The 24,545-nt window shown below is 40.9% G+C and overlaps 1 protein-coding gene across 2 annotated transcripts in view; it reads left to right on the top strand.

Annotated features, from left to right (window-relative positions):
* Nucleotides 1-24,545, top strand: part of SRPX (sushi repeat containing protein X-linked) — a 75,921-nt gene that overhangs the window by 20,032 nt on the left and 31,344 nt on the right. The window contains exon 2 of one of the 2 annotated variants that reach the window (XM_038419424.2): nucleotides 24,434-24,493. The exons of the other annotated variant lie outside the window; for it this stretch is intronic. Coding sequence (XP_038275352.2) covers nucleotides 24,434-24,493 — 60 coding nt within the window. The remainder of the gene's footprint in view (nucleotides 1-24,433; nucleotides 24,494-24,545) is intronic. 2 annotated transcript variants of the gene reach the window in all.

The raw sequence follows: 24,545 nt of genomic DNA, 5'->3' as shown, positions 1-24,545 counted from the left end.
GTGTCAATAAAAACTATATGAACAAACAAAACTGTAAATCTTTTTTTAAATTCCCAAAGAAAACAGCTGTTTTTCTCTAAATTTGGCCACCCTTCCTGCCCCGATCTCCATTTTCACCTTCTTAGGATCTGTGGATGCTTTGTGTGCAGTGTGTATGATGTTTGGACTTTTCTTGCATTCTGTACTAAATAAGTGTTGACACCTGACTCTCATATTTCAGTAATCAAGGGACCATATTATTTTATGGCAAGCAATAATTTCAAATTGCTGTGATTAGTATATGAGGTTCTCTTCTGGATGACTGGCTGAGTGTTGGTAATGCTTGCCAAACTTTCTTAAAAAATAATAAACAGAAATCTTTTTTTTTTTTTAAATAATGGCTTTCTCTGAACACAGATTGCCTGAAAACAGTAATCTTTATGTAACATGTTCAGCCCTGTAATGTGTGTTACGTTGTATGCAATGCAACTTTATCTGTTCCATAAAAAGTATTCAGAAATTCTACTTTACAGAATTAAATGATAAAATTAGAGTCAAGTGAGGGAGAGAGAAGTTATCAGCAATAGGTGGGGGTGAGGGGAAAGCATGATTAGCTGAGATTTGAAATGAGCTGATGAGTGGAAGAGAGAAAGAGACAGGAAGGCTGTATCAGATGGCAGACAAAGCAGTGGAGAAGGCCCCTGAACCAACTGTGGCTATTTAGTGTGGTATCAAGGGAGGAAGAGAGCAAGAGCAGTCATGAGGGAAAGAATGAATGGGATGAAGATGTAAGTAGGAAAGGAGAGGGAGTTGGAGGGCAGGGAATGGGGAGGAGGAGAGAGGTAAGCAGGCCTGACTGTGCTGCTGGTGTGGTCAGGGTGCTGGTGATGCCAGTGTCTGGGGCAGTGAGTTCTTTAGGATTTTCCCAGTTTGGCTGTCCTGGTCATTTCTAGTGAAACCCTGGTTTGGCTGGGGACAGGGAATGGAAATGAGTCTGGAAGGCTTATGGGGAAGACTAAAATGGGGCAGTTGCCTTTTTCTCCTGTTTCCTCTTCTTCCAATCCTACACCTCCCAAAAGCCCTGCGAACCTGCTATGCATGTATCCTCTGGCTTCCCCGGCAGTTGTCTCAGTGGTATGGCTCTGCCTGTGGAACTCGCCCCCTGTGGCTGCTGTGAAGATCTCCTAAGTCCTTTCTAATTGTCTGATTAGTTATGGCCACTTATACTTCTCCTGTTTCCGTCTTCTTCTTCTAAGGGGTCAGTGTGTGTTGACAGGGGAGGAGGCTGTTGGACTTAGTTTTTGTTAATTTATCATATCAGTATTGCCACCCTAGAGTTCTAAAAAATAGTATCCCCAAAAAGATTAGATCAGCTTAAAAATATTAGATTTTAAAAAATAATGTGTCAGGTTTTTTTAATTTGCCTTCTAGTTTTTGAGCCTTTAGGGTTCAGGGTTTTGAGCCTTTTGCTGCTATCATAAGGACTAGAAAATTTACTTTTTAAAATTTTTAATGAAAGCTGAGATTGTCCCATAATCACACAGCTCCAATGGCTGACCAAATGTCCTGAGTCTCGCAATAAAATCATGAGAGTTGGAAATACTGAATTTACATTTTCTTAGGTACAGTGCTCTGATCGACTTTTTGTAACATGCACTTAGCAATTTACCTCATAATAGTATAATGACATCATCCTGACAACAGCACCAATCACCACAGTTCCAAAGGGAGACTTGATGGTTGTCTTGCTTGAGAGAGGGGAGTGAAATCTTAGATCATCTGCTCCAAGTGTGTTGTGATAGGCATGTGCAGGACCCATGGATCTTGCAAGGTATTGGGGTTGTTGATCACTACAGCAGTGGAGATATGTCTGCAGGTTTTGCATCTGTTGTTCTGGCAGAGTCTGTTGCCACTTTGAGTTGGTGTGTGCTGGACACCAGCCCCTGCCAGACACATCTCCACTGCTACAATGATCAACACCCTCCACAACTCCCCTTTCAAGATCCATGGGTCCTACACATGCCTATCACTACCCGTGGTTTACCGCAACCAGTGCACTAACTGCCCCAATAACAACTATGTAGGAGAAATCATACAGTCACTATGCTCTCAAATGAACTTATAGAGGAAAATGATAAAAGACAAAAACACCGTCACCTGTGGGTGAACACTTTTCACAAAGCGATCACTCTGTATCTGACTTATCAGTCCTCATCCTTAGAGAAAACCTGCATAACACTTTCAAAAAGATGAGCCTAGGAGCTTATATTCGTAACTCCACTAGACACTAAAAATCATAGAATGAATAGAGACACGCTGGATTTATGGCTTATTGGTACCATCTATAACCCACTAACAACCCACCCAGCTGCTTTTGCCCCATCCTTTAACCCCTCTGACTGGAGGGTATTAGCAGGCCACTTCACTTTGAATGGTCCCTTGAAATGTGTGTTAACTACTTATTCTAAACACTCTGTTCCATCTTGATTTGAACTGTGACACTCAGTATGTTTTCCAGATCTGTGGACAAGCTCTATGTGGCTTGAAAGCTTGTCTCTTTCACCAACCAAAGTTGTTCCAATAAAAGATATTACCTCACCCACTTTGTCCTTCTCCCTCTTTGGCATATGTAACCTATGGTGTGTAAGCAATATATACTCTCCGATAATCACAAAACTATGCAATACACTGATTTGGCTATACATACACTGTGTGAAGCTTCTATAGGAATGGTTCACATAGGTAAACACACAACTTTATATACTATCTTTTCATTTGACTTTGTAAATTAAGGAATCAAATAAATAACTTTGTTGAATTGTATTGTTTTACATTTGAGCAAATTGGTAACATTTTTTTCTCTTTAGTTAATGACTGTTATTGCTAACCATCTATGGGATTGTGACAATTCATGGCCATAAACAAAGATTCTTCCTTTGTTTTGGCATTGTCTGCCAAAGAATACCTTAAGTCAAAATCAAATTCCGATGGCCTTCCTCACAGACTGAACAAAAGAAACTTTTTTTCACAACCCCCTGCACACATTTTTAATACACCAACAACATTTAATGGTAATGAAAAACTAAAATAAGAGCTTTTGTTATTGTTCCCTGCAGGCTCCAATATTTATCATCCAGGCTTTGCGTTATTAGTCTTCATTAGAAATTCTCCATTCCTAATGGCATCGTTCACAGTGCTGTAATAAATGGAGTATTTATCCATGGGTCACTTCTAAATAAACTAATCAGATGCTGCTCATTTGGCACATATTTGCTTTAATGAATTTTGAGGCAAACAATCTATTCTTAAAGAAAACTTCCTGCTGTACTTTTGCCAGTATGATTCCTGGCCAAAGCCCCCAGTGGTGGCAGATCTATCAAGGGGAGATTGTAGTCGCTTTTCTCCTCCACAGCCTGCTCTTTGCAGGTAGTTTGCAAATGGCTAATGCAGCTCAAAATATGAGTGTGGGTGAGTGGGAGAAGGCATGGCCAGTCCCCTCTGGAGCCCCTGCCATTAGGGCTTCTTCATAGTCCTCGCTATAATCTAAAGTTGCTTTGTTGGTGATAAATCCAAGGGAAGGCAGTGGCCATATCACCTCTAGGTGTCACTCTTGTATATTACATCTCCTTGCACAGCCTCAGTGACTTTGCCCAGTGTGTTTACTAAAGATTCCTATAGACCAGTAGTTCTCAAACTTACTTGATCGCGCCTTCCTTCCTTTGTGTCTGTAGTAGTTCATGCTCCCCAACCTCCTGCCACACAAGTACGTATACCAATATATGTGGCGGTGTTGTTTCACTTGAACCAGTTTCGGTTTCTTTGTTTTTCATTTGAGTTGTTTTAGTTTAGAAGTGCCACCATGGTGCCTCATGGGAGTGGTAATGTGAATACCTCAGACCCCCATTCTTCTCTGTGGGTTCAACCCCATGGCCAGAATATCTCTCCTATGCAAACCACAGTTAAACCTCTTGCTGAGCCAATGTGGCACATCATGGGAATCATTGGCCATGGTGCACCCTGGGAGACATAGCCTAACTGGGGAACCTAGCCCATAGAGGTGAATGGGGGGGAAGCATGAGGAAGCTGAATTACAACTACCATGAGGCACTGCAGTGGCATTTTCAATTTTATTTTATTTTTTGGTTTTCAGTTGCTTGTTTTTGACAAAATGTCAATTTTTTTCATGAGACAGCAGATGCTTTTCACAAAAAAATTCATTTGGTTAAAACCGCAATTTTCCCCTGAAAAAACATTTTTGATGAAAAAATGTTCTAGTGGAGATTTTCATTGATTGGTTTTGGTCCATTTTATGATCCAAAAGTTTTATTTTCAGCAGAAATTTGTGACATTGACTCATTCAAAAATTCACAAAGTATAGCCAAAGAAATATTTTAAAAGTTGGAAATTCATCATTTTTAATTGAAAATAAGGCCACAATGGGGGGGGATACTTTATTTTCTAATTCTTTAGATGTATAAAGTATAAAAGGGCCCAGTGTTGTTGGTCCTCCTTACATGAGTTGACTTGACTTATGCCTCTTTATTCCACGCGGAACATAGGGCCTTCATTACTGCTTTCTATTTTTAATGTGTAGAGCATAGGTTTCCATAACAGATTTGTTTTTTTACAGGAGTTGATCAGTAACCCAGTCCTAACCCCCTACCCGGAAGATCAGTGGACTTCCTTTGGTCTGGCTCTTACCCTTCGATCTGTCTGGCATAGGTGTCCCTACCAGTTATACTCCCGCCAGCATACCTCTTGGGGTCATGGGAATGTGCATCTGGGTGTGTAATGAATGTATAATAAAAAGACACTGCTCATGCCACCAGCAAACACATATGTTGAACATGATAAAAGGAAACCCATTTACAGCAGATTTAGTAATCCAGCATCCATGTGCGCAAAGACAAGGCTTCCTTCTGGTTGGGCAGGGATTTTGTCCCTAGCCTCTGTTTGCCAGAAGCTGGGAATGAGAGACAGGACATGGATCACTTGATGATTACCTGTTCTCTTCATTCCTTCTGGGGTACCTGGCATTGGCCACTATCGAAAGACAGGATACTGGGCTAGATGGACCTTTGCGCTGACCCAGTATGGCCGTTCTTATGTTCTTACCATACACTTGTGTTACTAATGGTGGTCGTGTTCCCTCATTGAGTCTGCCAGTTCTTCCTTCTGCTTCCCTCAATGTTGTTTGACTTTTATCTGGGTTGAGTCATACGCACTTACCCAATTTATAAATCCCTTGCCCATCTAAAAGAGAACTCAAACGTCGGTGGCATAAAATATAATCTGACACAGCCAGTCTCAAATGCAAGGGACTTCTACAAATGTATGCCGTTTCCACAAAGAAAGCAAAATGATCCTGCTATAGAAGCAGCAAAGTCACAACTCACAGAATTTTTCTGGACTTTTTTATGACCCCAGAGTGCTTCCACCCAACCCCAGAACCCACTTGCTGTAAGTAATAATCCTATATCACAGAGAGAAGATTACCTGCATCTGTGATAGCTTGGTGTTCTACCAAGAACAGCAGGCTCAGTGCAGGACCAGAAACATATTACTTTCCTTCCAAGTCTTCAACCCAGCCACACGACAAATAACTATGAAAACCTTAACAGACAACAAGTCCAGCAACTATACCTCCACCTCCTCCCGTTCCTGGATGGTAAAGAAGAGTAGAAAAAACACTTGTTCCTTCAATTAAGGGAACCCAAAAATATGCAATAAACTGACCAATACTAAAGAGACCATCGGTCAATGCTAGTGACCTTGCAAACTTCTGTCCATTCTCTGACCTAGCTTTTCTAAGCCAGTTATTTGTGAAGTTAGCAGTCTGTTAGTTGTCAATAATCTGGATTTCCCTAAATCAGGATTTAGGCCAGGACATAGGGTAGAAATAGTATTTGTTGCTCTGACATGACTTCCTTCTGTCCATGGAAAAGGATAGTGCATCTCTACTTACTCTGGTGGACCTCTCCATGGCATTTAATACCATTGATGATTGAATTCCCCTTCTCCACCTCCAGTAGGCTGAAAGAGTAAACAAAGCCACGCTGAACTAGATCTTGTCTTCAAATCATTATGGGCAACTGTCCTTTTACCTCAGCATTCATGCGTGGAGTCCCACAAGGATTAGTCCTCTTCTTCGTATTAGTAAATAAGTGAGACAGTTGGGACAGCTGAGGAGACAACATGCGCTGCAGTGCCAGCAATGCTCAGCTCCACATCATTTTACATTAAATGTGAACAGCACCATCGCTTTCTCAGTTCCTGATCAAAATTAGTACCGGAGTGAAGAGCAGCAGATGATCCTATTGGGATGGGAGTTTCCAATCAGGATATGGGCCTAAGTGCTGTACAGACATTTTCGGAAGATATGATCTCACCCCTCAGCAAGTTAATATTTAGTTGGGAAAACTCAGACACGACAGTGATGGGGCCATAGCAATACCTATCTAGATCAGTGCTTTTGATTAGTGTTTAAAACAGTGTGTATAAACCACAGTAGAGCCAGCACTCTTTCCTGATCAACAAAACCAGAACCTACCAATGAGAAAATAAAGATTAAAAAAAAATGCTCCACTAATATCAGCCTTCATAGCTGTTTGCCCTCCTCATAGAAGCCCAAGTGACCATGCAAGGCACTGAACAGTGTAACATAGGTGCAAGGTGTCATATGGAATATAGATAAGCGATATTTCAAATAGAAATATTCTAACCCTATTTTTAAAAACCCCAAACCTAAGCAATTATGCAGCCAAGAGTGAATTAGAAGGAGATTTCACTCTGGGACACCCCTTGGTGGAATTATAACCTGTATTACTAGCTGTTGTAATATAGCTAGTAATACATACTGTGGCCCATGGTATACCAACATGTTTATGGCTGACTTAGAACAATGCTTCCTCAGCTCTCATCCCCTAGTGCCCCTCCTCTACTTGCGCTATATTGATGACATCTTCATCATATGGACCCATGGGAAGGAGGCCCTTGAAGAATTCCACCTGGTTTTCAACTATTTCCACCCCACCATCAACCTCAGCCTGAACCAGTCCACACAAGAGATCCACTTCCTGGACACTACGGTGCTAATAAGTGATGGTCACATAAACACCACCCTATACCGGTGGTGGTGCCTCCAGCTTCCATCCAGGATGCATCACACAATCCATTGTCGACAGCCAAGCCCTAAGATGCAACCGAATTTGCTCCAATCCTTCAGACAGAGACAAACCTACAAGATCTTTATCAAGCATTCTTAAAACTACAATACCCACCTGGGGAAGTGAGAAAACAGAATGACAGAGTGAGATGGGTAACCAGAAGTCACCTGCTCCAGGACAGGCCCAACAAGGAAAATAACAGAACACCACTGGCCATCACATACAGCCCCAAGCTAAATCTCTCCAGCATATTATCAATGATCTACAACCTATCCTGGAAAACGATCCCTCACTCTATCAGACCATGGGAGGCAGGCCAGCCCTCGCTTACAGACAGCCCCCCAACTTGAAGCAGATACTCACCAGGAACTACACACCACAACACAGAAACACTAACCCAGGAACCAATCCCTATAACAAACCTCGTTGCCTACTCTGTTCCCCTTTCTACTCTAGCGACACCATCAGAGGACCCAATCACATGAGCCACACCATCAGGGACTCATTCACCTCCATATCTATTAATGTGATATATGCCATCATGTGCCGACAATGCCCCTCTGCGATGTACATTGGCCAAACCGGACAGTCTCTACGTAAAAGAATAAATTGACACAAATCGGACATCAGGAATGGTAACATACAAAAGCCAGTAGGAGAACACTTCAATCTCCCTGGACATTCTATAGCAGATTTAAAAGTAGACATACTTGAACAAAAAAACTTCAGAAACAGACTTCAAAGAGAAACTGAAGAACTAAAATTCATTTGCAAATTTAACACCATTAATTTGGGCTTGAATAGGGAGTGGCTGGCTCACTACAAAAGCAACTTTCCCTCTCCTGGAATAGACACTTCCTCATCAATTATTGGGAGTGAACTACATCCACCCTGATTGAATTGACCCTGTTAACACTGGTTCTCCACTTGTTAGGTAACTCGCTTATCTTCATGTGTCAATATAATAATGCCTGCATCTGTAATTTTCACTCCATGCATCTGAAGAAGTGGGTTTTTTACCCTCGAAAGCTATGCCCAAATAAATCTGTTAGTCTTTAAGGGCCATTGGACTCCTCGTTGTTTTTGTGCATACAGACTAACATGGCTACCCCTGATAGCTGTAGCTTTGTATTTGTTATGCTTATGAAATATTTTGGAATTCTCCTTCCTGATACTCAACAGTCTCATAAGACTAAAAATAATTAATCACATTATGTATCTTTTTTGGGGGGCTGGGGGGATTTGCATACAAAGTACAAGACAGTTTATCACATGATTTGTTCCTTAAAAACCTACATGCAGTATTAAAGTGATATTACCACTCATTTTTGGGGGGAGGGGGAAAATGTTCTTTGTGTTAAAATGGCAGGTTGTTTAGAGGACTTAAAAAACAATTTTTACCTGAAAGAAGACTGGTCTATTTTGAATCTTCTGAGGTACAGTCGTATCAGGGTGACCTGCTTCTGGGAGATTTACAACACTGTTTGATTTGTCAATTTACAATAAATTATTCTGAAAAGTCTTATCTATACATGTTCATGAAAATAAAGCTACCCATGCAAGATTTTATTCTTCAGGGTGAGAGGCAACTTTCTGTTGTTGTTGTATTAAATCTCCAGTAGGCAATCAAAGGAGGGGTAGTTGAACGGCCAGGGACATTCTGTCTGAATAACCAGAGCTGAGATTGAATTATTTATCAGTAAATGAAATGATTATTTTCATAGCCAGCTTTCATGGGCGCAGGTGAAGTGGTAATCATTTCAGCCCTCAATTCATATCTGCACTGGCAGAAATCAGTTGCAGAATTTCTTTATGGCCCCATTAGATTACCCAGGGGGCAGGTGTCAATATCTTTCTGGAGAGAACCTGAGCTCTGAGTCCCAAATTTTATTCCTCTAATTCACAGTTCCCATGTAAACAGATAATGATAGTCTACTGTGTCTAAGCATACTACTGCTGGAACATAAATTTATCAATCATCCCTGATCTCTTTTGAAGTTATTAATTGCATGGTATTCTAAAGACATTGCATTTTTATGACTCATGATATCTGTCAAACTTGACTGCAAGTTAAAACCTGTGATTTAAAAATGTTGTGTGTGCATCTTAAGGAATACCCTGATGGTAAACAAATTTACATACAGCCCTCAGGGATTTTCCTCATGAGGAATGATCTTCTGTGCCTGAAATAACCTGCACCTGCAAGCAGCAGAGGGAAACTTACAGCATATTGCTTGAGGTGGAGTAGGACAGGAGAATTGATATTTGTTTTCCACATGAGTATTTATGTAAGATAAGGACAGCTCTAGAGGTTTCTGAAAGTTAGGTGTCTGAGCTTCCAAGCTGAGCATGCACTAATTGGAAAAATGTTAAGCCATGCCATATGTATGAACTGGGTTCCTGTAATGGGTTGTACCCTCCGGGGTGCAGTCTGGAAGCCATTGGAACCACTGTGCCCCCTAACCATTCAGTTGGGATGGTGTCTCTCACACTGCTCTGCTGATGATACACAGCCAACCTCTCCAGGCCCTGTTAGCACCCAGCATGACAACAGGTGGCACCACACACCCAACTGAGTTACTGGAGTGCTTTACCTAAGCCATTCATGGACCCACAATGGAGCACCAGCCAATTTCCCAGCTCCCCAGCCTTGAACTCCTGCTGGAGTATAAACCCAGAATTATACCATCTTGTACTGCACAGGGTTCTTCTGTACAATGCAAGCTCATTAATATGGTTTGCTCCCCCCTCGATGTGGGAAAGATATGCCTTTGCTAGCTGAGCACTTCACTCAAAAACACACTGGTTAAGATAAAACGTAAAACAAGTTTATTAACTACACAAAGATAGATTTTAAGTGATTATAAGTGATAGCAAACAGCTCAAAACAGGTTAGCCAGGAAATTAAACAAAAACTGAATCTAAGCCTAATGTACTAGACAAGATTTGAATCAGAAATATCTCGCCCTGATTGATGATACAAGCAGGCTTACAGATTCTTGAGGCACAGGCTGTGTTTGCTCTGCAGCCTGGATTTCCCTCCCCTGTTCCAAGTCCTTTGTCTTCCAGAGCTTCTTTGAGGTGTTGAGTTGGGGAAGAGTGAAGACCAGACATGATGTCACTCCCCACCTTATATAGTTTCTCCATATGGCAGGAACCCTTTGTTCCAAGCTAAGTTTCCAGCCTAGCTTGTCAAAAAGTACAAAATGGAGTTCAGTATCATGTGGTCTGGTCACATATCCTTGCATGCCTTGCTGAGTCATAGCAGCCATTATTCTGAGGCTGGCTGAAGCATTCCAAGGTGAGGAAAAACCTTTTCCATGTTTCTTTGTTTTGCTGATGGGCAGTTAGCACTGTCTAGCTTCTTCATTGTTGTACCTGAAAGGCCAGTTGTGGGTGTTTCCAACTTCACAACATCTTTCAGTAACACATACATAGCAAAACTTCATAATTTCACACATAATGATAACACATACAACCCAACAGGATATTAATGTTCAACAGATCAAAACTTTTAGAATGATACCTTACAATGCATACTTTGTACAATATGCCCTGAAAAAGAACAAAAAAAAAATCTGCACGGACACACCCCTAGAACCCCAGCCAGGGATATTCTATCTGCTACCCAAGATCCATAAACCTGGAAATCCTGGACGCCCCATCATCTCAGGCATTGGCACCCTGACAGCAGGATTGTCTGGCTATGTAGACTCCCTCCTCAGGCCCTATGCTACCAGCACTCCCAGCTATCTTTGAGACACCACTGACTTCCTGAGGAAACTACAATCCATTGATGATCTTCCTGAAAACACCATCCTATCCACTTTTCAGAGTAGCAGCCGTGTTAGTCTGTATTCGCAAAAAGAAAAGGAGTACTTGTGGCACCTTAGAGACTAACAAATTTATTAGAGCATAAGCTTTCGTGAGCTACAGCTCACTTCATCGGATGCATTTTCATCCTAGCCACTATGGATGTAGAAGCCCTCTACACCAACATTCCACACAAAGATGGACTACAAGCTGTCAGGAACAGTATCCCCGATAATGTCACGGCAAACCTTGTGGCTGAACTTTGTGACTTTGTCCTCACCTATAACTATTTCACATTTGGGGACAATGTATACCTTCAAATCAGTGGCACTGCTATGGGTACCAGCATGGCCCCACAGTATGGCAACATTTTTATGGCTGACTTAGAACAACGCTTCCTCAGCTCTCGTCTCCTAATGCCCCTACTCTACTTGCGCTACATTGATGACATCTTCATCATCTGGACCCATGGAAAAGAAGCCCTTGAGGAATTCCTCCATGATTTCAATAATTTCTATCCCACCATCAACCTCAGCCTGGACCAATCCACTTCCTGAACACTACGGTGCTAATAAGCGATGGTCACACAAACACCACCCTATACCGGAAACCTACTGACCGCTATGCTTACCTATGTGCCTCCAGCTTTCATCCAGACCACACCACACGATCCATTGTCTACAGCCAATCTCTCCGATACAACCGCATTTGCTCCAACCCCTCAGACAGAGACAAACACCTACAAGATCTCTATCAAGTGTTCTTACAACTACAGTACCCATCTGCTGAAGTGAAGAAACAGATTGAAAGAGCCAGAAGAGTACCCAGAAGTTACCTACAGGACAGGCCCAACAAAGAAAATAACAGAAGGCCACTAGCCATCACCTTCAGCCCCCAACTAAAACCTCTCCAATGCATCATCAAGGATCTACAACCTATCCTGAAGGACGACCCATCACTATCACAGATCTTGGGAGACAAGCCAGTCCTTGCTTACAGACAGCCCCCCAACCTGAAGCAAATACTCACCAGCAACCACACAACAAAAACATTAACCCAGGAACCTATCCTTGCAACAAAGCCCGTTGCCAACTCTGTCCACATATCTATTCAGGGGACACCATCATATAGGGCCTAATCACATCAGCCACACTATCAGAGGCTCGTTCACCTGCACATCTACCAATGTGATATATGCCATCATGTGCCAGCAATGCCCCTCTGCCATGTACATTGGCCAAACTGAACAGTCTCTACCTAAAAGAATAAATGGACACAAATCAGACATCAAGAATTATAACGTTCAAAAACCAGTTGGAGAACACTTCGATCTCTTTGGTCACTCAATTACAGACCTAAAAGTGGCAATTCTTCAATAAAAAAACTTCAAAAACAGACTCCAATGAGAGACTGCTGAATTGGAATTAATTTGCAAACTGGATACAATTAACTTAGGCTTGAATAAAGACTGGGAGTGGATGTGTCATTACACAAAGTAAAACTATTTCCCCATGTTTATTTCCCCCTCCCCTACTGTTCCTCACACGTTCTTGTCAACTGCTGGAAATGGCCCACTTTGATTATCACTACAAAAGGTTCTCCCCCCCGCTCTCCTGCTGGTAATAGCTCACCTTACCTGATCACTCTCATTACAGTGTGTATGGTAACACCCATTGTTTCATGTTCTCTGTGTATGTAAATCTCCCCACTGTATTTTCCACTGAATGCATCCGATGAAGTGAGCTGTAGCTCACAAAAGCTTATGCTCAAATAAATTTGTTAGTCTCTAAGGTGCCACAAGTACTCCTTTTCTTTTTGCAGATACAGACTAACACGGCTGCTCTCTGAAACCTATCATCGTACCATAATCCTATTACTATGATGAATGTGGGGTGCAGAATGTCACAGTTCTGATTTCTGAACACATTATGATACACTTGATATGCAGCACATCCCAGTCCAATGGAACTCTGGTTTAATAAAAAACTCCGCAGCTTCCCTGTTCTTTTTTGCACTCCGTTCCTCTGCATACATGCTCAGGACTGTTGTCTTGACCTTTCTCAAGTAATAGCCTGCAGTGTAGCCAGTTATTGCACCTCATATGGAGGTCAGATTTAACGTTTATCATCAAGAGTTACTGTAGGGTTTGAAGGTGAATCAGGATAAGTATATGTTAAGTTATTTTTATCCCGTTTATAAAATTGCAATTTATATTAATGAAAATGTTTAATCAACACTTTGGTTTAAAAAAAAAAGTCCTGTGAATTGATTTCTGTGGCTCAGCTGATACTTTTAAAAAAATGTATTATAATTTCAAATATGAATTGGGCCCATCAGAGCTATTGTATACAAACTGAGAATACAATATAACATGGAATTTCAGTTATGTTGCAAATCATAGGTTAAAGATATTCCCTAAAAGGAATCTTCCCCCTCCCATCACAACTTTTATTCCCCCTCCCCAATTCGAGCCCTGAATGAATCTGAGTAAATCAAAACAACACAATTACCTAACAGGTTCAAACCTGCTTTCCTTAATTTGTGTGACTCTATCAAAGATTAAGCTAGATGTGAAAAAATTAGTTAAATCTTTCCTCGCTACTCATTCCTTTGCTGCCAAATTGCATTATACCTTTCAGTATATTTTGTGAAGTGCTGTGTCCTCTTAGAGGAGTGTGTAACACTAAGCACATGCTTAAATTCCATTTACTTCAACTAAGTGCTTTTCAGAATTGGGGCCAGAGTGCTCTATGAATAAAAAAGAAGTGTGTGTATTTCTGATACTATCATATAAAAGTATGAAAACCTATATTCACAACAGGTGCTGCCTTCTCCTGCAAAGATGGTGACCATTCTTGCTTCCTTTCTTTCCTCCCTCTCTAATATCTCCCTGTCCGATTTTCTGGGTCTCAGGCTTTAGCTCTTTCTGCCTTCCTGGAAGAGGTTCTATAGACTTAGACACAACAGGTTAGCTTCTCCATTCATACTCTTTGCATGGTTTGTGTTACTGTAGAACATAAAAACTCTACCATGGGAAAAGAGAAGAGTTAGAGGGGATTTGACAGAGGTATTAAAAATTGATGAGAAAACAGATCAGTCCTTTCTTTTTCTTGTGCTTAAGGGTATAAACTGATCATCTGTTGGGGTTGGGAAGGAATTTCCAAACTCTTCCCTATGGTACAGCTTTACACAATTGGATTGGTGAATAAAGGGATATGGGATGATTCACACCTTTCTTTGGAAGGATCAGGTATCGCCAAGGCTAGAGTCAGGAGACCAGAGTAGGCGACATTCGGTCTTGTTTTGCAAACCCTTAATTCTTAGGGTGTGTATGTGCAAGGACATTATCAGCAGATCTTTGTTGTTGTTTCAGTTCCTCTATGAGATATGACACACATCTGAAATTAGAATCTGGCTTTCGAACTGCCTTTTTTTTCCTTTTAATTGCAAGCCCAACAATGTTTCAAAATGTGAAATGAACTGATCCTCTCAGAAGGATGTATTTAAGTAAATTGGTACTGTATTTAAGACTGTAAACTTCAGTAGAACATTAAAGCTGCAACTGGCATATTGGTTTTGGCTGTTGATTTTACAGTATGTTCTGTAATTTTATGTAATCTTCACACAACATGGCAAACGCTAAACAAAAGAATGAGGGGAAGAGAAAACCTTGAAGTCATATGTCCAGGTTATGTGGCAAAAATAGTACTTGGAAGCACACCCAAGCCTTAAAATATTATTCTGTGGCTATATAATTACCAATAGATTTGAACGGTTGAAGTTTGTCACTTTCCCTAGTGCCAGGCTAGTGAATGGAATACTGCCTCTCAGAATAAAGTCTTTACATTCTATTTTAGCTTGTGACTATGTTTGGGGCTACTTTTAAGAAGTGTAGTCCTGTTTTGATGTTTTGGTGCCAAGCCTAACATTGTCTAATGGCAACAAATTGTAGAAACTTGTGATTTGTTTCAAGTAATATATGTAGGTTATTTTAGTTGTGGGCTCTTAATCTGACACAACACAGAAGTGGTGCTAGGAGATTCCCTCCCGTGTCAGTCAGAACAAAAATAGCTCTGTCGCCCTCCCCCCCGCCACCTCCTTTCCTGGCTGTACATTATTATTTATTCTAATGTTAACACAATATATAATAGAACTTCTGAGTTATGAACACCTTGAGAATTGAAGGTGTTCGTAACTCTGAAATGTTCATAACTCTGAACAAAATGTTATGGTTGTTCTTTAAAAAGTTTACAGCTGAACAATGACTTAATACAGCTTTGAAACTTTACTATGCAGATGAAAATGCTGCTTTTATCCATCTTATATAAAGAATTTCCTTACCTTGTCAAATCTTTGTTTTAAACTTTCCCTTTTTTTAGTAGTTTACAGTTAACACTGTACCGTATTTGCTTTTTATTTTTTTTATTTTTGTCGCTGCTGCTGCTGCCTGATTCTGTACTTCCGGTTCCAAATGAGGGGTGTGGTAGACCGGTCAGTTCGTAATTCTGGTGTTTGTAACTCTGAGGTTCTACTGTAATGTGCTAGACGCTATTGACGTACAGAGAACGACACAGTCCCTGCCCCAAAGAGATCTACGCAGATGGACCTTGGCATCATGCAGTCTCTCATTCTGTTACTGGGATTCCACATAGCTCAAGGGTTCACCCATGTGAAACCACTTGCATGTCTAAAGCACATCTGGTAATGGGACTGAACACTGCCTTTTTGCACTCCCATTATGCATATGATTAGTCCATTGGATTTTTATCAGAAACCCTTGTATGTAAAGTTACTCACTTGCATAAGTGTTTCCAGCGTAATGTTCCATGTTTGATATTTAACCCACGTTACCATTTAATGTTTAAAACTTGTATTGTTTATGTTGAACCTTTGCCCACTGTTAATGTAAGCAGAGTCAGAATGAGCTGTACCCTGACATCTGGTGGTGACCTGTGGAAAAGGACTTCAGGGGCTGATCTCATTTGCATGGGCACTCTCGTTTGCATGGGCATACCCACCCTGTGTAGCATGATGGACTGCTTGCCCAAATGGTCACTTTGGCTGCTGTGGGATTCCCAGTCTCTCTGTTGTTGGGGCAGGAGTAATAAAGAGTTGTTATCCTAGTTATAAGAAAAGGAGTACTTGTGGCACCTTAGAGACTAACAAATTTATTAGAGCATAAGCTTTCGTGAGCTACAGCTCACTTCATCGGATGCATTTGGTGGAAAAAACAGAGGAGAGATTTATATACACACACACAGAGAACATGAAACAATGGGTTTATCATACACACTGTAAGGAGAGTGATCACTTAAGATAAGCCATCACCAACAGCAGGGGGGGGAAGGAGGAAAACCTTTCATGGTGACAAGCAGGTAGGCTAATTCCAGCAGTTAACAAGAATATCAGAGGAACAGTGGGGGGTGGGGTGGGAGGGAGAAATACCATGGGGAAATAGTTTTACTTTGTGTAATGACTCATCCATTCCCAGTCTCTATTCAAGCCTAAGTTAATTGTATCCAGTTTGCAAATTAATTCCAATTCAGCAGTCTCTCGTTGGAATTGGAATTGGAATTAATTTGCAAACTGGATACAATTAACTTAGGCTTGAATAGAGACTGGGAATGGATGAGTCATTACACAAAGTAAAACTATTTCCCCATGGTATTTCTCCCTCCCACCCCACCCCCCACTGTTCCTCTGATATTCTTGTTAACTGCTGGAATTAGCCTACCTGCTTGTCACCATGAAAGGTTTTCCTCCTTCCCCCCCCTGCTGTTGGTGATGGCTTATCTTAAGTGATCACTCTCCTTACAGTGTGTATGATAAACCCATTGTTTCATGTTCTCTGTGTGTGTGTGTATATAAATCTCTCCTCTGTTTTTTCCACCAAATGCATCCGATGAAGTGAGCTGTAGCTCACGAAAGCTTATGCTCTAATAAATTTGTTAGTCTCTAAGGTGCCACAAGTACTCCTTTTCTTTTTGCGAATACAGACTAACACGGCTGCTACTCTGTATCCTAGTTATGTGAATCAAGGACAGTAGAACTGTATGTGGCATTTTATGACAGAGGGACTCGCCCTCAACTAAGTAGCACTCGCTAGGCAAGGGACATGGGTTCCAAAACCCAGTGAATTGAGAGAGGTTGGGGACAGGTATGTATACCTGGTAGTGGGGGGTGGGCCATCTGAGGGCCTTAAACACTACTTTGATACCCCTCCCCCCAGGTGTAATAACAGAGCTAATTTTGGCTCCATTAAGAGTCTTGTTACATGCTGTAGAGCTGAAATCACTGATACCTAAGTCTAAGCATTAGACCTACTTTGGGCTAGTGGTGCATCAGCACTGAGGCTCCCCCTAGTACCAGCTAAAAATCACTGAGAGCTGAAATCACTGAAGAGCTGAAGTTACTGAGAGCTGTGTTGAGTGGGGAGGGGCCTGAAGACAAGTTGGCGAGCAGACAGCAGGATGGCTAGTGTGGAGAGTGGAGCGGTTAGCCGGACAGTTGGCAGAGAGGAGCAGACATCAGGATGGCTAGTGGAGAGCAGAGTGGAGTGAATAGCAGGGTAGCTGTCAGAAAGGAGCAGACAGCAGGGCAGCTAGCGGAGAGTGGAGTAGAGTGAGTAGCAGGGCGGCTGGTGGAGAGGCGCGGCTGGTGGTGAAGACTGCAGCATAACCCCATGGAGAGGTGTGGCACTTGGCCATTGACCTGAGCAGCGGAGCATGTAAGATGCCCCCCATACCTCCCTTCACTTCCATCCAGGCTGGGAGGTATACTCTGCAGATGAACTTCTGAACTCTGGGGGGCTGCATAGACTAAGGACAGAAACTGTGGCGGGGTGACTATTGGGTTGCTGGACTTAAGACCATGAGGGGAAAAGAATACTGCCAAACTTACTTGGGGTGGGTCTTTTGCTTTTGGTTGGTGTTATGAATCCTGTTTGGTGTTTCCGCAACGTAATGCCGCATTGTTTCCCTCCTTTATTAAAAGGCTTTTGCTACACTCAGACTCTGTGCTTGCGAGAGGGGAAGCATTGCCTCATACAGGGGGGTGGTATGTAATTGTCCCAGGTCATTGGGTGGGGGCTTGAGCCGGTTTTGCATTGTGTTGTTGAAACGGAACCCCTAGATATTAAACCCGGGCCTTGTTGCTGCCAACTCTGACGGGCAGAAGGGTTACATTAATAATTATTTTAATTCTTGTCGTGCTACTTGCCAGCCAGGCTGAATTGAAGAGCTCCAATGAGAACATTCTCCTCTTAGCCAAAAATAAGAGTGTTTCAAGTGGTAATGAGTGCTCTCCTACATTTTGTGATTAAAATGGTTAAGAATCTCTTCTCTAATTCCAAGAGACAGGGCACAGTGTCATTCCTCCCCCCTTCCCTTCTCCTTGAAGCTTGGTTCCCTATAATATTTGAAAACTTCTGCTATGTGCTACCTATCCAACAGAGAGGTTTGCTGGTCACCACATGTGGTTGTGGTTGTGCGTGGGGCTGATGGCCCCCAGCAACAAGCTCGGTTTTGGCTCAGTGGTCTGCCATGCGCAAGGGAATCTTATAGCAGAAAAGGTGAATTTCTAAACAAACTGAGGGACAGGAAAGTCCTCTTGAAACGTTCTCTGAAATCTGACATCCTTCCTCTTCTTTCTGCCAAGAACCAGACAATCTCTTAGGAAGATCCTGTCTGGCTACTCACATTTGCAGACTGGCTGTGGCTTTTCCACATGCACACACCATAAATTCTTGCGTTCCTCACTAGCAGGTAATAGATGAAGGGTATGACATGTATGTGGGGATAATTAAATGGTTCTGGAGAAGTAATACAAAGAATGTGGTGTTACCTGCATCTCTGCATGTTTTGGCATGGTACTTTGTTTGTTTATAAATAAATTGTCCAATTTATATATTGTGCGCTATTTGTGAATGTGAGCCCTTTATTCTATTGCCTACTGGTTCAGCAATGTGGTCACACTCTCCTAATTTCTACCTTACTTTGTCAGTTACTGCAATAAGGCCCCAATCCAACAAAGCATGTGAGAAGTGCCACTGAAGTCAGTGAGACTGTTCATATGCTCCATCTGATGTCAATAGGATTAATCATGTGCATAGGCCCCTGTTCAGCAGAACATTTTACCAGATGCATGACTCCATCACTGTTTAGCAAAGTACTTAACTGTGAGCAGTCCCACTGAAGACCTCACATACTTAAAATGAAGCACTTGCTTCAGTGCTTTGATGAACTGGAGCCAACATAGTGTGCTGGGTCAGGGCCTAACTGCTGATCCCTGGGCAGGGTCACAATTAGAACATTTTAAGTGTATTTGGCAGTTTGTATAGCAAAAGTTTCACAAAATGTATTTAAAATAAAATGCTTTAAGGATGTTTTTCCACAAATGAGTAAATGTAGTTTTTAAGTGCCTCATTTACTTAGGCTTGACAACTTACACACAAAGGTATAATTGTTTCATGAACTGATCCTATATAATTTATTCCTTGTTCTTAATAATGGGGTTGGTATGTTTGAGGATTGTACTGTATCAAAATATTGGTCCAATTTATTGTTTCAGTTCCTTTTGAAATTTTTTGCCAAATGCTTCTCTGTGTTGCTTTATCAATTACAGATTGTTGGATTGTTGAAAATCATTTTCTGTTGGCCTGAATTTAAATGTATTCAAATGTTATGCTCTAATAAAATATATAAAACAGTAAGCTCTCGTCCTCAAATATTAAACATGGTGATTATTCTGTGAACACAGAAGTAATTTTTTCCTAAAGCTAATCCTATGATAATCAGATTCCATGGATTAATCTTGATGATGGTTTCTTGTTAAAATTGTATAGTTTTATGTTGTGGCTTTTGCCTGTAATCAGCTGGAATGAGAGCTGCAGCCAGTTTTTGTAAGACACCACCAAAATATAAAGCATGCCATCAATGTATTTTTAATGTAGCATTGTGCTCCCCCTCCCTTCTAAAATATCCATATTTATTAGTGCTGTAATAACATTATTTAGCACTTTAGAGCCAAACAATGAACAAACATTAAGTAATAAACCTTCTCAGCACTCCTGTGAGATATAGAAACATATTTCTCATTTTATAGATGGGGAAACTAAGGCAGAAGTGAAGTGGCTTTTCCAGTGTCATACAGTCAGTGAGTGGCACAGCTGGGAATGGAACGCGGGACTCCTGACTCACAAGTCCATATGCCATCCACTGAATCATGCTAGCTTTTCTAGTATGCTATCTCCTAAAGCAAATGGACAGTCCTGGTTCAGTTATGATATGGCTACTTATTTAGGGGTAAATCCAGCCCACTCTTCCTTATGGTTCCACTAAGGAAAAGGGAAAGGCTAGAAGTAGAGAGAATAGCATAGAGGGCATGAGGGAAGAGGAGACATAGGGAAATTGAAGGGAATTTCCTACTGCCCAGATGTACCATCCTTCTCCCTCCATGTAAATGCCATTGAAGGGTTTCTTGCCATCCTTTTAGCCAGCATGCACCCAGCCTAGCTAGCTGGGGTGGGCTCTGGATTTGCACCTTAGGGTTTGATCCTGCACCTATACAGGTCAATGGCAAAACTTCCATTGACTTCACTTGGAGTCTATACTTTTGCTGGTATAACACATCTGTGTTGAAGTCCAGTGTTTGCCATTTTTCTTTGTGCAAATAGATGTCACAAAAAAAGCAGAAATGACACACTCTACAAGTAAAGCAACGTCAACAGTTTTACATTCACCTTTGGGATTCCCATAATCCATTTCCTGACTAAAATAATGACGACAAAGATCAGCATTACTACTACAAGCACAATCAGCACATAATGAAAACCAGAGATGTGATTGCTGTCTTCCATTTTTAATAAGAAAATGAGCAGATGGATGCTATTGAGGGATGCTGAATAAAATTGTTTACTTTTATTTGGTTTTAGTTTTGGGGTTTTTTTTTTTATTCCATCCAACACACAAAGCAGAAAATCTCAGATAAGTAGTTCAGATTTAGCATGATTAACCTAAGATTTCAAAAATGTGTTAAAAGTGTAGGGAAAATTTGTTCAGAAGTGCTTATATCAAATTTCCAAAATGATCAGGCACTTAGGAACCTAGATTCCATTGACTTTAAATGGGATGTAAGCTCCTAAGTCACCTAGACACTTTAAAACCTTTTATCCATAATGTTTGATTAAAAACTGTCTCAAATTATTCAACCAAGAATCTCCTAATTTTGCTGTAATAGATGATGATCATTAAAATATCAATATCTTCATGTGGTGCTTTGAGACTGCAGCTTGCACTTGATATTACACAATGTGATTTGAAATGCTACTAAATTCAATATTGCATACTGTAAGGCTGTTAAGATGCAATATTTATACAGGCCTCAGCAGTTTTTCATGAAATGTAAACTAAGTAACAAATGCAAGGGCTAGGGAGTCTGTGCTGTACAAAAACATGAGTAAGAAAAGACATTTGATTGAAAATTGCTTCAGGGGCCTGATCTATAGCCCACTGGACTCCCATTGTATTGATTTCAGTGGGCATTGGATCAGGCCAAAATTAAATTGCACTTTTTGCTACTGTTCTTGTAAATCAAAATAAAGTAGGGTTGTCAATTAATCGCAGTTAACCCAAGTGATTAATGCAAAACAAATTAACTAGATTAGAAAAAATCACGATTAATTGCAGATTTAATTGTACTGTTAAACAATAATAGAATACCAATTTAAATTTATTATAAATATTTGTGGATGTTTTTCTACCTTTTCAAATATATTGATTTCAGTTGCAACACAGAACACAAAGTGTACAGTGCTCACTTTATATTATTTTGATTACTAACATTTGCATTGTAAAAAAGAAACAAAAAATAGTATTTTTCAGTTTACCTCATACAAGTACTGTAGCGCAATCTCTATCGTGAAAGTGCAATTTACAAATGTGGAACTTTTTTTCGCATAACTGCACTCAAAAACAAGACAATATCAACATTTTGAGTCTACAAGTCCACTCAGTCGTACTTCTTGTTCAGCCAATTGCTCAGACAAACAAGTTTGTTTACATTTATGGGAGATAATGCTGCCCGCTTCTTATTTACATTGTCACGTGAAAGTGAGAACAGGCGTTCTCATGGCACTGTTGGAGCCAGTGATGCAAGGTATTTACGTGCCAGATATGCTAAACATTCGTATACCCCTTCATGCTTTGACTTATAGATTACACTTTTAAAAATTGTTTTTACAGTGAAAATATTTGTAATGAAAAATAACAATATAAAGTGAGCACTGTGCACTTTGCATTGTGTTGTAATTGAAATCAATATATTTGACAATGTAGAAAATCATCCAAAAACATTTATAATAAATTTAAATTGGTATTCTATTATTGTTTAACTGTGTGATTAAAACTGCGATTAATTGTGACTTTTTTTTTTAATCCTTGGATAGGTTTATTTTAGGGCTATCTTGATTTTCAAGCACAGAGGCTTAAAGGGTTCACATCGGGCCAATTCTCCCCCCAATGCCAGGAGTGAGTAGTTGAATTGGGTTCAGGCATCCTCTTCTCTCCCCCATAGCCCATGGAGGGGCTATCAAAATGACTCTATTGTATGTTACTCTACTCCAGTGGGTGAAGAGCCCTGGCACCTCTATCACAGTTCTATTTTAAGGGGTAAGATCAGAGGATTTGCACAGTGCCTGCCTTCCCATATGCCCCCCTCATAGCTGAACTCTGTGCTGCACGAAGGGTATGGACCCTTTAACAATGGAACCCGCTGCCAAGTCCACTTCCAGTTCAGCTGTGGAAGTGAGGGCTGGATTTCTCCTATGTGGAGTTTGTGGCCTGTTGCAGGTTTTCTATGGAACATCAGTAAAGCAGAGCAGAGAACCTAGGGCAAATTCCTTCTACGTTCTGTGTTTGCCACACATTTCAAATCGATGGCTTTCAACATGCTAATTAAGCTGCTTCATGCAGTTGAGCAGGATGGAGATGGGATGCCATGCTGGCAGAGCAGAGTCGGCGTGCTTTCTGGGGAGTTACTAGTAGCAATGGCATAAATGGGAAGGACAAAACTGCAGACATAAAGGAGCAGCGAATTGGGCTCAGATCGTGGGGGACAGGCAGTGCAGACGTGAAAACAAAAACTACACAGTAGCAAAGCTGTTTCTCCTGGAGGCTGGAATGGAAGGAGAGAGAGTAGTTGTTGTTTCTGTTTTTGAATACATGGGAGGTGTTCAGACACACTGTCTATGGTGATGAGTATCTGCAAGACAGATTGATTAGCAAGCAGCTCTTCATCCATGTGCTAATTTTACCTAGGCAATGGAAGCTATTGACTTTGACTTCAGGAGTGGCTGCTGGGTGCTCAACACTTGAAATCAGGCCACATATTTAGATGCCTAAATATGATCTTAGTAGCCTCACTTTAGGCATCCATTTTTGAAAATCTTGGCCTGGTGACTTAATGATGCCATGTTAACTATTTTGATATTTGTAATTTCAGGTACTTAATGTGGAAGTACCAGCTGAAGTATAGGCAGTCCCTTAATGTCTGACCCATTATATGCTAGAATTTATAAAGATCAGAAAACTTGACCCCTTGAGTCTGTAGAAGCCACTACTGTTAAGAAAATCTGACTCGCACTAAGGTTAGGTATAACTGTCCCTTTGCGCAAATAAGTTTAAGGTCTAAAGCTTCTGATTAAACTAACACCTTTTAAATATTGCTCAGGTATACTTTGCAGCCGTATTACACCCTGCACAATTCTATTGCCATGGGCTAGTTAATGATGTGGGTGATGTTGCTCTGAGTGTTTATCCAGAATTTTTGACAGAAAGCAATTCCTACCCACCCTGCTAGCCTACAGCAATTGTCCAGATCCTTCAAAGAAAGCTGACCTGTCATTTCTTTAGCTTGAATGACCATGGAAGACTTAAAACAAAAACAAAACAAAACAACCTTTTGATTGGGCATAACTATGTTTGCAGGGAATGTAACCAGCCTTCCACTTATATAAGTTGTGCTGTAAACCATGGTTGTTCTTCAGTCACACACATTTACTGCAGCTGTTTGGCAGTTTTACTACAGCTGGTTGGCATGATGGCTGTTAACAGCCACTTATATTATGGAACCATCTTACAGTGAAATCACTCCGTTGTCTGACTCCCTCTCTCAAATAACTTCACATTCGCTGGAAGTTCCTGCTGAGAGAAATTGTGATTTGCATTTTGCAATACATGTTGCATAATAACAATCTGAGATTTTCATTCTACTCAATTATAAACAGAGATTCACCCTATTCAAATTCACTATAAACTGGTTCCACTATAAATCTAATCATCATGGAAGCTTATGCTGTCAGCATTGCTTAGGTTGTTGCAGCCTAATCTCACTTGCACGTCTCTGCAAGAGCTTTTCTTGTTCTTTTAAAATTATATTTCCTTTCTTGCTGCAGTTTTTCTTGTCGTTTTGTATTGTAGGATCAGGATATTCACCCGTAGAAGATGACGAAGATGTGTATGCACGCAATAGATATAAAGGTGAATGCTTTGCTTCTGTGCTAAAGAAAATCAGCTGGTTGCTGGGAGATCT

The sequence above is a fragment of the Dermochelys coriacea genome, chromosome 1 (assembly GCF_009764565.3).
Source record: "Dermochelys coriacea isolate rDerCor1 chromosome 1, rDerCor1.pri.v4, whole genome shotgun sequence".
Taxonomy (NCBI): Eukaryota; Metazoa; Chordata; order Testudines; family Dermochelyidae; genus Dermochelys; species Dermochelys coriacea.
Note: the sequence above shows the minus strand (reverse complement) of the source record. Positions and strands in the feature narration are given on the sequence as shown.